A 14,471-nucleotide genomic window follows, 5' to 3' on the forward strand; every position below is an offset into this window, starting at 1 on the left:
ATTTGAGAACTATGAAATATAGTATCTGAAAATTGTTGGTAAAAATAGCAGTCTCAGTGCCAAATATGTCCCTAAAGATCCAGATCATTCCAAAACAAAGAAATTGTCAGACTACTAATTTTATTTCATTTTTGCAAGGTCTAAAGGAAACAGGATTAAAGTTTGTTCTAAGCAGATAAGAGAAAGCTGTGTGGTCAAAGGTGAATGACATAACATATCATTTAGGAGGCCACTTTGATTACCATATATGGATACAAATGCAAGTGATAAGGCTGGCTATTTAGCATATTACAGAACCCGCACAGCAGAGATATCCTTAAAAAGACAGTTACGATACTTTCACTTTTTACTGACTTTTTTCTGCTTGCTTCTAGTCCATATTGCTGAATTAAATAACACTGCATTATTGAACATAAGTTCAGAAGCCCTCTCATGCTTGGCCTTATTCTTTCTAAGTTTCTTGCCTGAAACATTTGACTGATATGTAACATTATTAAGAAAAAGGCTGAGACTCAAGATTTGCTTCTTACATACTGGAGCTATATAACTTGGGAGCAGAGTACTGAATAGATTTACTGTCCCTTATATCAGGGGTCCCCAACCCCCGGTCCATGGACCAGTACTGGTCCGTGGCATGCCAGCAACTGGTCCGCACAAACAAGCAAAGCCCCATCCGCAAGATGCAGGCAGCACACAAAACCACACACCTTCTAGTCCACAGAAAAGCCTCTCTCCACAGAACCGGTCCCTGGTGCCCAAAAGGTTGGGGTCCTCTGCCTTATATAATCACTAAGATCATCAGATGGGTTCTGATGCACGGCTATGTAGTTTTTAAGTTATATAAATCTGGGGTTCCTATCCTCACTTTTAAATATAGATTTTATTAAAAGTTTTCCAAAAAACATAACTAATACAAACTAATAAAAAGAAACAAAAGAAAAAGAAAAGAAAAACTGCAAAAGAGAAAATGAAAGAAATAGAAAAAACCTTGATTTCTGCAGCAAAAATATGTATATTTACAGTATTAACACTTACCTTATGATTAAAAAGAAGTCAATTTTTTTCCTATTAAACAATTTTTTTCTAATCATAAGTGTATTTTTTTCTGTTTAATGCAAAAGGTTTATTAGGGATTTCCAGTCAAACACGAACATATTTTTTTCTCTAATCAAAGAAATCAGTTTACCCATCTTTGCAAGTTCCATCTCTTCACCAGTTATTCTTCGATTATGGGTAATGTTGAGCCTTTCTGCTTTAATCAATATTATTGTCCTGCTGTGATTATCATATATAAAAACAAAGTTCTATAACATTTTTCTAGTTGCTTGTCCATTAGTTCCAAAAGTAAGCTCTGATTTTAATTGTACATTAACCTTTAAAAACTTCTGCATTTGTATTCATTTTCTAAGCTTTTTAGATGCCCACTAAGCTTGATAAAATGTCCCTTCATATGATACCTCACCCTACATCCTCTTCTCTAGGATGTTCTCACTCTTGAATATTGAGTCTTCTCCCACTACGTTTTTAAATATCTATTGAACTAATTCTTCATTCAAGACTTTCTTAAGTGAATATTATGGATGAAAGTTTCTATATTCCATTTCTTTCCTCCTTTTTAATCAATATGTTTTACATTGTTTTAAGTTCCTGCATTTTGCCATTGTATTTTAACAGTATTTATTTATTTATTACCGTAGTATTTATTTTAATTTGTAAAGCTCGCATTTCAACAAGTATTATTATATTTTGACTTTAATGTAATTGAGGCTTACTGAGAGATTCTGTCCTAAACCTATTAATTCTTATAGTGATATCATCACACAATATAAAATTTTAAAGAAAGATGAAAAAGAAAGATATAAAGATGGATGGGGATATTTTTCCTCTAAAAATATAAATTAAAAGTTATAGGCATCTAAAAGGGAGACACTACTTATTGTCTTATTTTTACATGTATATAAACACAACTATATAATAATGTTTTTTATTGAAATGATCATGTAGCTTTGCTGTTTACAGTGTGAAATGTCATATTGGATGAAGACATTTTGATAAGATATCCCCCATCTTCTCTCTCTCTCCTATCTATCTATCTATCTATCTATCTATCTATCTATCTATCTATCTATAATATGTATATAAAATTTGCAGGACAATGCAAAGAAAAATAAAAATAATTCATACTGAAAATCTCTGATCAGAAGGAAGAACAAATTTGCTCTAAAAGAAGTTTTGAATTCTTAGAGAGAGAGAGAAAATAATAATGAAGAATTTTGGAGAGGCAGAAAATTATTAACTGTGTTGTTAATATAAAACAGGATTCTTTATTACATTCCTTTGGAAGGATACATGTTCAAATTCCAGCTTCAATACTATCCTAGAATACAGATCTCAAATTGTTTTGAGATTCAACAGCATTTGGAGTCACAATGTTGTATCAAAAATATTTGCAACAATATCTTCACCAATTCTAGAAATAGATACATACTTAATCTCTTTAGAAAACAGTAGGGGGATTTTTAGTTCCTGGGCTGTACTAGGATTAATTACTACATGAATTTTTTATTCTCCTCCATTCCTATCTATTGTAATGAGCAAGAAAGATCATAAAGTTATACATAAAAAGTAAAATAAATGTCATGTTTCATAGTCTAGGGTTCTTCCAAATCTTTCATATACCACTGATACACCTTTAATCTTTAAAGTAAGGCAAAGAAAGAACAAATTGGAATTTACTGATTTATGAATATTTTATAGTTTACTGTGAATGAAGAGACGGTTGCCATTTTCAGCAGCAATTCTAAAGACTATTATCAAAAATAAGTCCTCAATTTACACGACTTGTATATTACTGAGTTATGCTTATTTAGAACTGCTTGTTCATCCATCTTATTTCAAAGGAAGTGCTAAAATATTGCCTTTATTTCAATCCTGAATAGTTTCCTTCATAAGAAATATGTTTACTGTCAGAAATATAATTTGCTTTCATGCTCAAAATTGCATCCTCGTACCTTACCCTTGAAAAGGAAAAAACGTATTTCATTCTTTTCTCATTATCCTGTCTAAAGCTTATACAGTTGCACTTTGCACCCTTATAAGACACTGTAAATTGCTCTCTTGTGAGACTGAGATTCTTGGAAACACACCTTGTGCTGGAGGAAATAGTTATGAATGGCAAGCTTGTCTTGTATTTAATCAAAGGTTCACTTATCTTAAAGGGCCTATTTACACAGAAGCTATGGGTGTGACAGTTAAGAATTCTAAAGTAAAACTCACGCAGGTAGCATGACAAAGCCTACAAAGCGATTAAAGCTGTCTAAAAGCAAACTGTCCATTTGATGAACAGCCTCTCTTATAAACAGAATGAGATTAAAACAAAATCGGTGCTAACCGCCCTACTACCCCTGAAGGAAAGGTACTTGTCATAAACCAAGGATCCGGACTCACCGGCTTGCCGCAACCACTTCGTAGCTGGATTTCGTCTCAGCTCCACTTTCTGGACTAAGCTTTCGAAAGTACTATACTGGAGAACACCTGCAGCCAGCCGCCGGTCCCTCCCTCGTATCGCTATTGACTGACAGCTATAGAACCCAGTCCCTTCGTCTTCCCGGCAGTAGGAGGCGGGTTTATAGCACAAACATCGCCGTTACAAAGGACTCGCGCGGGGGGGGGGGGAGCTGCTGGTATCAAATTTCAGCCGCAATTATTCCCATGGTTGTTCTGAGCTGGTGACGTGTCTGATGAGTTTCTGACGAGTGGTTTTTACCTGGTTGATTTATTGCGCAAAAACTAATGTGATTTTAAAAGTTTTACAGAGATCGAGACTCCTTATCTTAGAACAACTTCCCACAATTTCATCACGCCAAGGTATTGGAGTATTACAGTTCCTACAATCTCCAACAATCAAAGACAGTAGCTATCGTGGCTGGGAATTTGGAAATTGATCCTTCAACCTAATTGAATAGATCTTAAAGGAATGTAGTTAGAATGGGAGCTGAGCTGAGTACAATAATTCCTTGTACAAATTCATTTTGGTTTAATTAAAAAAACGTGTTCACATTTCATTACATCATATAGTTTGACTGGTTTGGTTACTGCACAAATCCAACCATTATGGTCTGTAAACTTGGTATTGTAATTTTATGTGCAAAATTGTGATTCACTCATTACACCATGAGTAAACAAATGAGCATGATGTGAATTAAGCCCATAAAATTTACTGATGTGTACATAATTTTCATTGGAATTTATTTAATCATTTGCTTAATCATATTAAGTTCTTGGATGGGAATTTCTGGAAGCTTGTTTCAAATTCCAGTTTGCAATAATTAGAAATGGTAGTTCTCAAAGCTCAAACAGTGAAAATACCGATCAACAACATTCTGTGCTTGACTAAAGCACTATGCTAAACTAAGGAAGTAGCAGTACAAGCAATCTCATTAATAACACTGCGTGGCTTAGTGTGTTGTGGCAACAGTAATTCAGATGGTAGGTTCCGTCCCATTTGACCATTAAAGACTCTCAGATAAGCCTGTAATTTCAGATTATGATGGGTTCTGGAGATACTAACAGTAATAATAATTTATTAAATTTATGTTGCACTCAAATAATAATGACTGTGAGATGTTCAGCCATAGGGGTCCCTAACGATGATGGTATGCGCTTGCTCTTGGTCCTGTATAAAACACTATCCACTACAAAAGGAGGAATAACCTGACACTGAAGTCATTTACAGGTAGTCGACTTACAAGAGTTCATTTAGTGACCATTCAAAGTTACAACGGCACTGAAAACGGTGACTTATGACCAGTTTTCACTTATGACTGTTGCAGCATCCCTATGGTCACATAATTTACATTATGCTTGACAACTGAATCACATAAGAGTTGCAGTGTCAGAGTCATATGATCTCCTTTTGCAACCTTCTGACAAGAAAGTCAATGGGGAAACCAGATTCACTTAACAACCATGTTACTAATTCAAGAACTGCAGTGATTCATTTAACAAATGTGGTGAGAAAAGTTGTAAAATGGGGCAAAACTCACTTAACAACATAAATTTTGGGCTCAGTCGTGGTCCTAAGTTGAGGACTCCCTGTATTCATCCCTGCTATCTAAACATGCTTTGTGGGAGAACTGCAGTCAAGAAGCATAATCCAGTCAACCATTAATCCAGTCATAGCATCTTACCAGTATTCTCAGCACTTGAGCATACTTGTCTTTTCAGTTCTGATATTGTTAAAGAGGATCCTGTCTGTCCAAACGTTGTTTAGTGTTCATACTGAATTTTGTTAGTAGAATTGAATGCAACCCTTTTATGTGTATGACTAGCCTGCTAGGAAACAGCACAAGTTTGAAGTGTCGGAAGTCGTTTACAGTGACGTATTTCTGATAGACACATATGACAATTGTATGGGAATAAATTGACAAAAAGCTACTGCATCACTCGATGCAAACTTACAAAATATACAACATGTAATAATTAGAAAATAAGCTCCGCCGAGTTCAGCCCAAGTAGAACTCAAGTTTCAAAAGTCAAGCGCTGTGTATTACGGCGGGTTGTTGATAGGAAATTTGGCTCAAACGAGCCACCGTCCTTAAGTTTCCGGCCGGCTAGGAAAAGGGGTGGAGACAGCAAAGGGTCGAAACGGAGCTGGCGGGAGAGTCGGGAGAGTCAAGAATGGCTGACCAGGGGCTCGAAATGGCTTCCATGATTCCAGCCCTCCGGGAATTGGGCAGGTGTGTGAGTCTGAAACCAAAGTGCTTCACCCTTTTGCTGCCTGACTTCAGGCTCTTTCTGAATCGCTGTATTTACTGTACGTAATCAAGTTTTCCTCCCAGGAGCTCGAGATGCGATGCTCCGTTTCACCATTGTCTTTCCCGGGTCGTGTGGAACGGCAATTTAGAGACACGGCTGGCAAAAGTGGGGAGGGGAAGGTAGCCCTTGAACAGAACCGTAGATCCGAAAAACTTTGCTCTTGTTATTTGTTAGGCTTTAGAAAAACTTCAAAATTAGCACATTTTATTTTGCTGATATTTTAATTAATTGGCATTGAATTTATTAATTACTATACCTTTGGTTGCTTTTATTGCACAATAAGCGTACTTTACAGCTTATGTACACTCTTCTTTCACTTCTTTCATTTCCTTTAATGAACAAAAAATGATAAATATGGCACTATCCAATTTGCTGGGATTTAGTACATTGGAGGCCCCTGATACATTCTAAGGAATTTAGGCCCTGATGAGGCTTAGAGTGGTTAGATGATTAGGAGACTGGAGGCTAAAACATACAAAAAATGGTTGTGGGAATTGGGTATATCTAATGAAAAGAAGGATTGGGGGCGTGTGTGACATGATAGTGTTCCAATATCTCGGGGGCTGCCACAAATCAAGAGGTCAACCTATTCTCCAAAGCACCAGAAGGCAGGGCAAAAAGCAATGGATAGAAACTAATCAAAGAAAGAAGCAATCTGGAACTAAGGATAAATTTTCTGACAGTTAACAAGTAATCAATGGAACAACTTGTCTCCAGTGTTCTAACACTGGAAGTTTTTAAGAAGGATTTGCTGCTTGAGCAGCGGGTTGGACTAGAACACCTCCAAGGTCCCCTTCCAACTCTTATTCTGGTATTCAGTTGGGGATGGATTTTTGAGGGTCACCAGCCTAGGAAAGTATGTTATATGAGGGATTAATATATGCCTAGAGTATCTTATACTTAAAACATTTTAGTATAAACTTTATAGGTTAGAAGCCATTAAAACATGTGAATAAAGTGCTATTCTCATTTGGGGAGCACATATACACAGAGACCAGAAAAAAGTGAAATGCACAATCTAATACACTAACAATTCTAATTTTAAGTTCTCATTCATGAAATCACTGATAATGGAAGGATACTTCACATTGGTAGGTTGGTTCCATCTCTGATTGAATAACATGCTTTTGATATGCTTCACAGGCTACTTAAGATTTTGATACCCTGAGCAAATTGATACCCTGAACAAATTCATTTTCTAAAAATAGAGCTTCTTTCCCTAAGAGACTTTAAGCAAAATTATAAAGTACCGGTACTTGAAATTCAGCATTTTAATAACTGCTATGTGAAAATGATTTTAAATAGCTTATGTTGTACCTTTATTTGTTTACCAGATGTGCAAACAACTTTACAGTAAATGGTTGTATGTGTGTGTGTTAATTATATATATCATTATTCTGGTCTGTGACCATAATGTATTTCAGTATTAAAAGGTAGCTCTCTTAATAAAATAACTTTTAAATACATCTTTATTTCAGTGCTACACCAGAAGAATATAATACTGTGGTACAGAAGCCAAGACAAATACTCTGCCAGTTCATTGATCGAATTCTTGTAGATGTGGATGTTGGTAAGTAAAGTTAGTAAATGGCCTAGATTTAAACTCCAACTGTGTGATTTCTAGTTACATGTTGTTCCAACCCTAAATCATGGTCCTGGACAAAATCTCTAACATTAGACAGTCTTATTATTGAGTAATAATACCACAGAGGGAAAGGAGTAGGTACAAATATTCTTTGTTGCTAAATGAAATATTAACTATCACCTTGGTGGAAATAATTCTTAGATGAGGATTGATTAAAATATAAATGATTTTTAGTCAGTCTAGTTATGCTTTGTTGGGACATTGTAGTTTGAAAGAAGCCCTCCCTACAGGTCGTCCTTGCTTAAAGATTGTTCTTTCTGTGACTGAAATTACATTGGCACTGAACGAAGGGATTTATGACCCATGCCGGGAGTTACAACCATTGCAGTTTCCCCATAGTCACATGATTGTGATCTGGACACTTTGCAACTTTTTCCCACATGATTGGTTACCAAGCACCCTGTGATCATGTGATTTCCATTTGCAATCTTCCTTGCCAGCTTTCCTAGAAAGTCATTGAGGAAGCTAGCAAAGAAGGTTGAAAGCTACTGCTGCCTTGTCAAGAGGACTCTCTCTAGTTTGGGGGCTGGCTGAAAAAAGTCTGTCCTGAAATTCACACAGGATTTTGTCATGGACTGTTTGCAGCATGGGGCATTTGCAGCCAGCTCCCAGAGACAAGAGCCCACTTTAGAGCAAAATGGCTTCCTGCCAGGGGAATTCAACCTCAGAGGGATTCCGCTCTGTGTGGGGCTGAGTCCTTCCAGCAGGCAGTTATTTTGCTCTATGCACTTAGCAACCTAGGAGATTGCTTAACAACCACAACTTCAGGTGCCAGTTGTTGACTGAAACAGTCACCTGATATCTTGCTTAATAACCACTTCATGCAGTGACCAAAATTTCTGGTCCCAGTTGTGATTGTAAGTCAAGGACTACCTGTTTTATTTTCCTGTATGACTTTTGGGAAGAAAGAGGAAAGGAAGCTGTAGAGCATACATGAGAAGCAAAACATTTAACTTCAAGGAATTCATTTTCAGTTTGTAAAATTGAAAACCAAACTTCCTAAAAGAAGTCATCCTTCTTATAGATATCCAAGAAAAGCTGCATTTTTCTTGAAATAGGAAATAAGTTTTGAACTCCTGTCTAGATTATGCTATCTTTTTAGTGGCTCTGGAACTTATGAAGAAGACTGAATCTCAGCCAAGTTCTGTAATGTTGCTTGACTTTATTCTCCATATCATGAAATCATCTCCACTTGTGTTTGTAAATGGAACCGGAGTTGATCAGAAAAATGACACAGAATCCAGCTGTATTGGTGAGTTTATTGAAATATATCTATTGGATCTATAATTCAACCAATTATAGCAGATTGAAATATGAATTATATTTTTATATCAGGCTATAAATCAACAAAAAATTAGATGAAAAAATGCTCTCTTCTTTAATCTCATGTATACTTTGAAACGATTGATATCCTTCTAGAATCTCAAGTTAAATGTATTATCGAATAAAAATTAACATCCAAGTTTGCACAAATATAAGGAAATAGCACAATTAATTGAGTTACCAGATATGATCTGCAAAAACCCAAAGAATCAATAGGTAGCAGCAAGAAGATTTAAAAAGAAGTTCTCTTACTCTTGGATTTCTTAGCCCAAATCAGTCCTAATTAATATGTTCATAATGTTTTTTTTTTCTTTTCTTTAGAATTCAGCACTTGGATTATAGCAAGACTTTTGAGAATTGCTGCTAGTCCAAACTGCCACATTTTACATGAGAACATTAGTAATGTGATTTGTTCTTTACTCTGCCTTTTCAGAGTCAAAAACTGTGTCTTGTTTAACCTGGTAACAAAAGAACTTCTGTATCTTCTTCAAGATCTGATTTCAATCCATGAAAAAAATATAGAGACGATTTTGACATGGCCTGTGATTGTGAGCAGATTTTCTTGCAATTCCACTGCAAATCTGGGCAATTTAATTTCTATCCAGCTACAGTTAAATGGAATGAATAATGTAGAATGCTTGGAAATAACTTCGATAAGGATTCTTACTCGTATAGTTTCTTACATGTTTTTCAAACCACAAGATATTATCCTTTTTGGAATAGGTTGCTCCCTTTTGGACTATGGTAGTCCTAAAGTTAAAATTTTGAGTATGGTATTTTTAACAGAACTCCTAGAGCTTGGAGGACTTCCAGAAGACCTAGCCAATAATTTCTTCTCATTTCTATTTGGAATTTTGCAATCCATTCCTATAATGGATTCTACAAAGCTGGAATTATATGAAGAACCACTCTTAATATTAGTGAGAACTTTATTTCCTTTTCAAATTCATTCCCATGAGACTTTTGAACCTATTTATCTAAACATACTACTGGAAAAACTTCATGCGTTGTTTGAAGCTGATGCGCTCAGGTTTCTCCAGTCTACGAAGATAAAAGAAGTATTATGTCACATACTGCAGTATTTCTTGATGTATGTACCAGCTGGATATGAATCTGCTGTTCTGGTTAGAAAAACTTATATTAACAACATTTGCAGATTTTTCATCTCAGCAATTGGATGCCAGGTAGAACAAGAGGTAAGTGTTATTAAAAAGTTAACAAAGGTTTGCCACAAAATGTTAAACAGATTAAGAGGAAATTATTTTGAGGAAATTATTGGATTTAGTGTTAACCAGGCTAATGCCATCAGGTTTTGTATAAGTAGCTTCTGTTTTCTATACCAACACAAGGAAGAAAAACTTACATTTTAGTGGTCTAAAATTCATGAGTTTACAGTGTAACCTCAGTATAGGATACTGATTTAGTGGAATTTATAATTGATTGGTACGTATTTAGCTTAAAATTTTAAAATGAATAAACCTGTTTGTATACATAATACTATAATTAGAAGGAAGCATATATGAGATTTTTATGACCTTTATCCTATTTAAATATGAATTTTATGAAGATGTTATACAGTATAATTTCTTTTTTTTTGACTCAGTATCTGCTGAGTCCAGTCTATGTAGTGTTGAAGTCTGTGACAGCAGAAACCATCCTGGAACTGCAGTGCAGGTGTTTTCCAGAAACTTCTGATACTGATGGGGGAAGTAGTAGCAGTAGTGATGATGTTCCACAAAAAAGGCGTCGTTTATGTCTATCCTTAAAACATCCTAAAAAGTTGCCCACGCCACCAGAGTAAGTAAATGGTAGCATTTAAGAACCAATCTTATTTTCAGATCTATTTTGAATGTGCTTTTTGTGTCTCAGGACACTATCGAATGCTTGCTGAAGTTAAGATATACTATACTGTGTTCCAATGATCAAGTAAACTGATGACTCTATTAAAAGAAAGATAAAGTTTGTTGGCATAAGCTGTTCTTGATAAACCTTTGCTAGTTCATTACAACCAATGTATTTGGTTTTAAATACTCACAAACTGCTTAATAATCTTAATAGTTCTGTAAAATTTATTTTGTATTAACTTTAAAAGAAATACATTTCATACTTTTAAAGTATCTTTGTCATTATATTCAGTTTCTTATTCTAGAGCTCTTGAAAAATATTATCACTTTAAAATTAACTTGGATCATCTAAACCCATACTCTAATACTGAAAATAATTCCGGATTTTTGGACCTCGCTAATGCATCTGGGTAAAACTGTTTAAGAAAGGTTTTATTTGTACATAAAATCCACATTCCGGCTGTAGAAACTCAGATGAGATTTGTCTGGTCATACTTTGATTTAAAGTATTAGCATCTATAATTGTCCTTGGAGATCCAATTTGTTGTGGTTAAGACACCAGGCTAAAAATCATAAAGCATGAATTCTAGTTCTACATGAGGTACAAAGCCAGCTAAATGACATTGGATCAATCATTCTCTCTTAGCCCTGGAAAGAAGGCATCTGAAAAATCTTGCCAAGAAAACTGCAGGGACTTTTCTTGTTGTCACCAGGAGTCAAAAATTGACTCAAAGGAAGCAGTAAAATAAAAATCCTTAACTGCTCCAAAACATAAAATGGGTTTACTTGCTGTTTTAAAATTTATTATCCTATAAAATGAATTTGTCATGTAAACACAGGTCAAAACTTTATCTCTGTCCCAACTGTTTCTTAACATACCCTGAAGCTTTTACTGTAAGAAATACAATAGCTTGGCTAAAAATGGAGCCAAGCTCCTAACATGATTTCCGAGGAGTCACACAATAACTTTCCAATTCTGCCTGCATTTTTTTTATCACGTATTCCATAAAGAAACAAAAATCTAAATATACTTAAAAGTAAACCTAAAAATCTGGACAATTAAAGCCACCATTCTTATATATATATTATAGCATAAGATAAGGTTGTCTGATATCTATTTTGTCTGATGTCTATTTTTGTTCCCTTAAATGTGTTTCTCTCAAAATGAAAGATTTAAAACAGGCTTCATCTAGTTTTACTGTTACCAGATACTTTATTTCACTTTTAGTTTTATAGTAAACTTACTATAAAATGCTCTAAAATGGTATCCAAAATGTTGATTCAAAGGCCCCACACCATGAACATGAAAATGAAGAGCAAGTTGTGGAATTTGATATGCCAGAAGGCAGACTCTCTGCTGTCACTTTTGGAACAAGACAGTCTTCCAGTGGAAGTTCTGCAGAGTGTAGAAGGAATTGCTTTAATAGTTCAACTGGCTGCAATGTGTACAATACATTCTAGAGAACACTTCAACAGGTAAAAGAATTAAAGTTGTCAGTTTCTGCTTTATTTGAGCTTTACAAAAACTTCTGAAGATATTTCTGAAATTGTTTTTGTAAATACCCACATGCCATTGCTTCAGTGAAACTTAAAAAAAAAGCACCGAGTTATAATGGCAACTGTGTTACCAACTAGGGGCTCTCTAGAAACTTGACAGAAATAGTATTTTTAAAGCTCTTGATGAACTGTACAATTGATTGAGTTGTTTGCTGAGTTAAGCCGTTCTTGATCTACATTTCTGAAAAATAAAAAAATTAAAATGTTACTTATTAAACTGTTAGCAGTTTTATTTTTTTCTTCTTAACAGAGTAGATCATCAGGTTGCTCATCTGTGTAATTTATATACACATGAAAATGGTAATGCTTCAGAATCAAGAGAACATATACAGTTAATATGGATTTCTTCAGAATTTATCATGAGAGCAATTAGAGTTTGTTGGAAGCTTCTGGATCCTGCTTCACGAATAACTGACTTGGAGCCAGTGATTCAAAAAGTGGTGAAAATAATTGATGCCTTACTTTATATGCAAGGTGAGATATCTTTTTAAAAGGTTAAAAAGCAAAAATAGCCATATTGATAGTGAAAATAAAGCAGCTTACTGGAGCTGCTTTTGGAACATATTTTCATTGTATTGAATTTCCAAGAACATCATGCAGCAAATTTAAAAAGAAAAAGGACTGCTAAGAGGAAAATGTAAGGATGTGTTCATGTTTGATTCAAGTCTTGGATGGAATATTGGAAAGTACATATTCGGTTATACTAGAGGCATTGTGGCAAATTATAGTTCCTGCCCATTAGGCCACAGAAAACGGAAATGGCAAACTACTTCCATATTGCTATAGTGGTGCCAGAAACCCCTCCATTCATGTATTCAACTAATCACCAGAAGTCAAACTTGACTTGAAGTAGACTTTACCTTAATTCTCTCAATAGCTTGACTTATTGGAGCATAGCATTAATTCAATACCTGATAAAATCCAATTTACATATACTCAGAATTTTAAATTTGACACTCATTTTTTTTGTCAATATAAATCTTATCACAAAAATATAGTCTTCCCATAAAGTTAAAATGACTTGATGCTGTTCTCTTGTTAATGCATTTAACTCTTTTGTAACTTATTTCAGTAAAAGTGTGTGTATATTTCTTCTGTCACCTAAAAGTTAAATTCCAGTTTAATGATGAGGTGTTTGACAACTTGTTTGGAATACTGTCTTTGCCATGGATTTCCAGCCATTCAGATGACTTTCCATCCATCCTTCCTAGTCTTAATTTGGATCTTTTGGGCTTGAGTCAACATCTGGCAAGCCATTTTAGTAAGTAAACAATTCTTATCATATCTGAAATTTAGTTTATTTTTCATGTTTTTATTGTTCAATCTAAGAGTTTCTTTAGTGTCTTAAAAGTGGATTTTTATAAGCTGCTTTTATTTAATCTAAATATTTCTTAAATGTTTTGCTCTCAAGACTCCTTCCCACTTTTTAAAAATTATGGTGGACCCCAAAAGAGCTTTTGGTTGTATGAATTATACTGATAATTACTATATTAAATATTAAAATCAGTGCATTCATTGAATTTTTATTGAATCAGGTCAAAAATAACAATATTAAATCCATTGGCTATTAACAAATAGTTTTCTTGGAAAAAATGCTATATTTTGTAACAAATAAAAATATTAAAATATTTGAATTTTTCCCCACATTTAGCAAATAATTTTGACTTCTCAGACCCCTAGGAAAATAGTGGGAGACCTGTAGGGGTACTTGGACCACATTTAAGAAACACTAGTCTAAATAATTCTTTACCTGTCACTTAGAAGACACGAATGTTTTTAGATAACCATTTTAAATACAGTATTTCAAAGTCAGGATGCCAGAAATAAGGCCTGATCTTGGATCAACATCAGCTATACCTGTGAAAAATAGAGATGTAATCTAAACCAGGAGTCCCCAACCTTTCTGGGTCGGTGACCTGGGGCAGAGGGCATGGAGATGCTTTTACGTTTGTGAGCATGTGCATGCGCAAATGGGGCCATGATTATGTGCGTGACGCAAACATGGGTGCCCAAGTGATGCTTGGGTGTTGCACCTGTGCAATGCCACGATGCTAGTGCAAGTGAGGATGTTGTGCTTGCAGCGACAATAGTGCTGGCATGATGCCACGATGCTGGCGCTAAGGGGGTGTGCTTGTGGCTGCATTAGCGCCTGCCTGACATGGCATTGCTAGCACCCACACAATGCCATGACGCCAGCTTGAGTGGGAGGTGCACTTGTGGCAGTGCTAGTGATCATCTGATGCTCACACCATTGCTAGTGTGCCCATGCATGTGCACTGGCCAAC

At 35.2% G+C, this 14,471-nt stretch overlaps 2 protein-coding genes across 3 annotated transcripts in view; one reads left to right on the forward strand and one right to left on the reverse strand.

Annotated features, from left to right (window-relative positions):
• The window catches only part of PLS1 (plastin 1), a 62,584-nt gene extending 57,258 nt beyond the window's left edge, over positions 1–5,326 (reverse strand). The window contains exon 1 of one of the 2 annotated variants that reach the window (XM_083364689.1): positions 5,190–5,326. The gene's annotated coding sequence lies outside the window, so the exon portion shown is untranslated. Of the gene's footprint in view, positions 1–3,447; positions 3,603–5,189 lie in introns of those variants that run through there. The other variant, XM_083364688.1, reaches the window with a different exon arrangement.
• Positions 5,327–5,651: 325 nt separating this feature from the next.
• ATR (ATR checkpoint kinase) overlaps positions 5,652–14,471 on the forward strand; it is a 58,899-nt gene continuing 50,079 nt past the window's right edge. Inside the window, exons 1-8 of the mRNA XM_083364690.1 lie at positions 5,652–5,738; positions 7,296–7,387; positions 8,565–8,714; positions 9,107–9,981; positions 10,389–10,582; positions 11,917–12,105; positions 12,437–12,660; positions 13,295–13,447. Coding sequence (XP_083220816.1) covers positions 5,680–5,738; positions 7,296–7,387; positions 8,565–8,714; positions 9,107–9,981; positions 10,389–10,582; positions 11,917–12,105; positions 12,437–12,660; positions 13,295–13,447 — 1,936 coding nt within the window. The 5' untranslated portion in view covers positions 5,652–5,679. The remainder of the gene's footprint in view (positions 5,739–7,295; positions 7,388–8,564; positions 8,715–9,106; positions 9,982–10,388; positions 10,583–11,916; positions 12,106–12,436; positions 12,661–13,294; positions 13,448–14,471) is intronic.

Source organism: Vipera ursinii (assembly GCF_947247035.1).
Source record: "Vipera ursinii genome assembly, chromosome: 5".
NCBI classification, from domain to species: Eukaryota; Metazoa; Chordata; class Lepidosauria; order Squamata; family Viperidae; genus Vipera; species Vipera ursinii.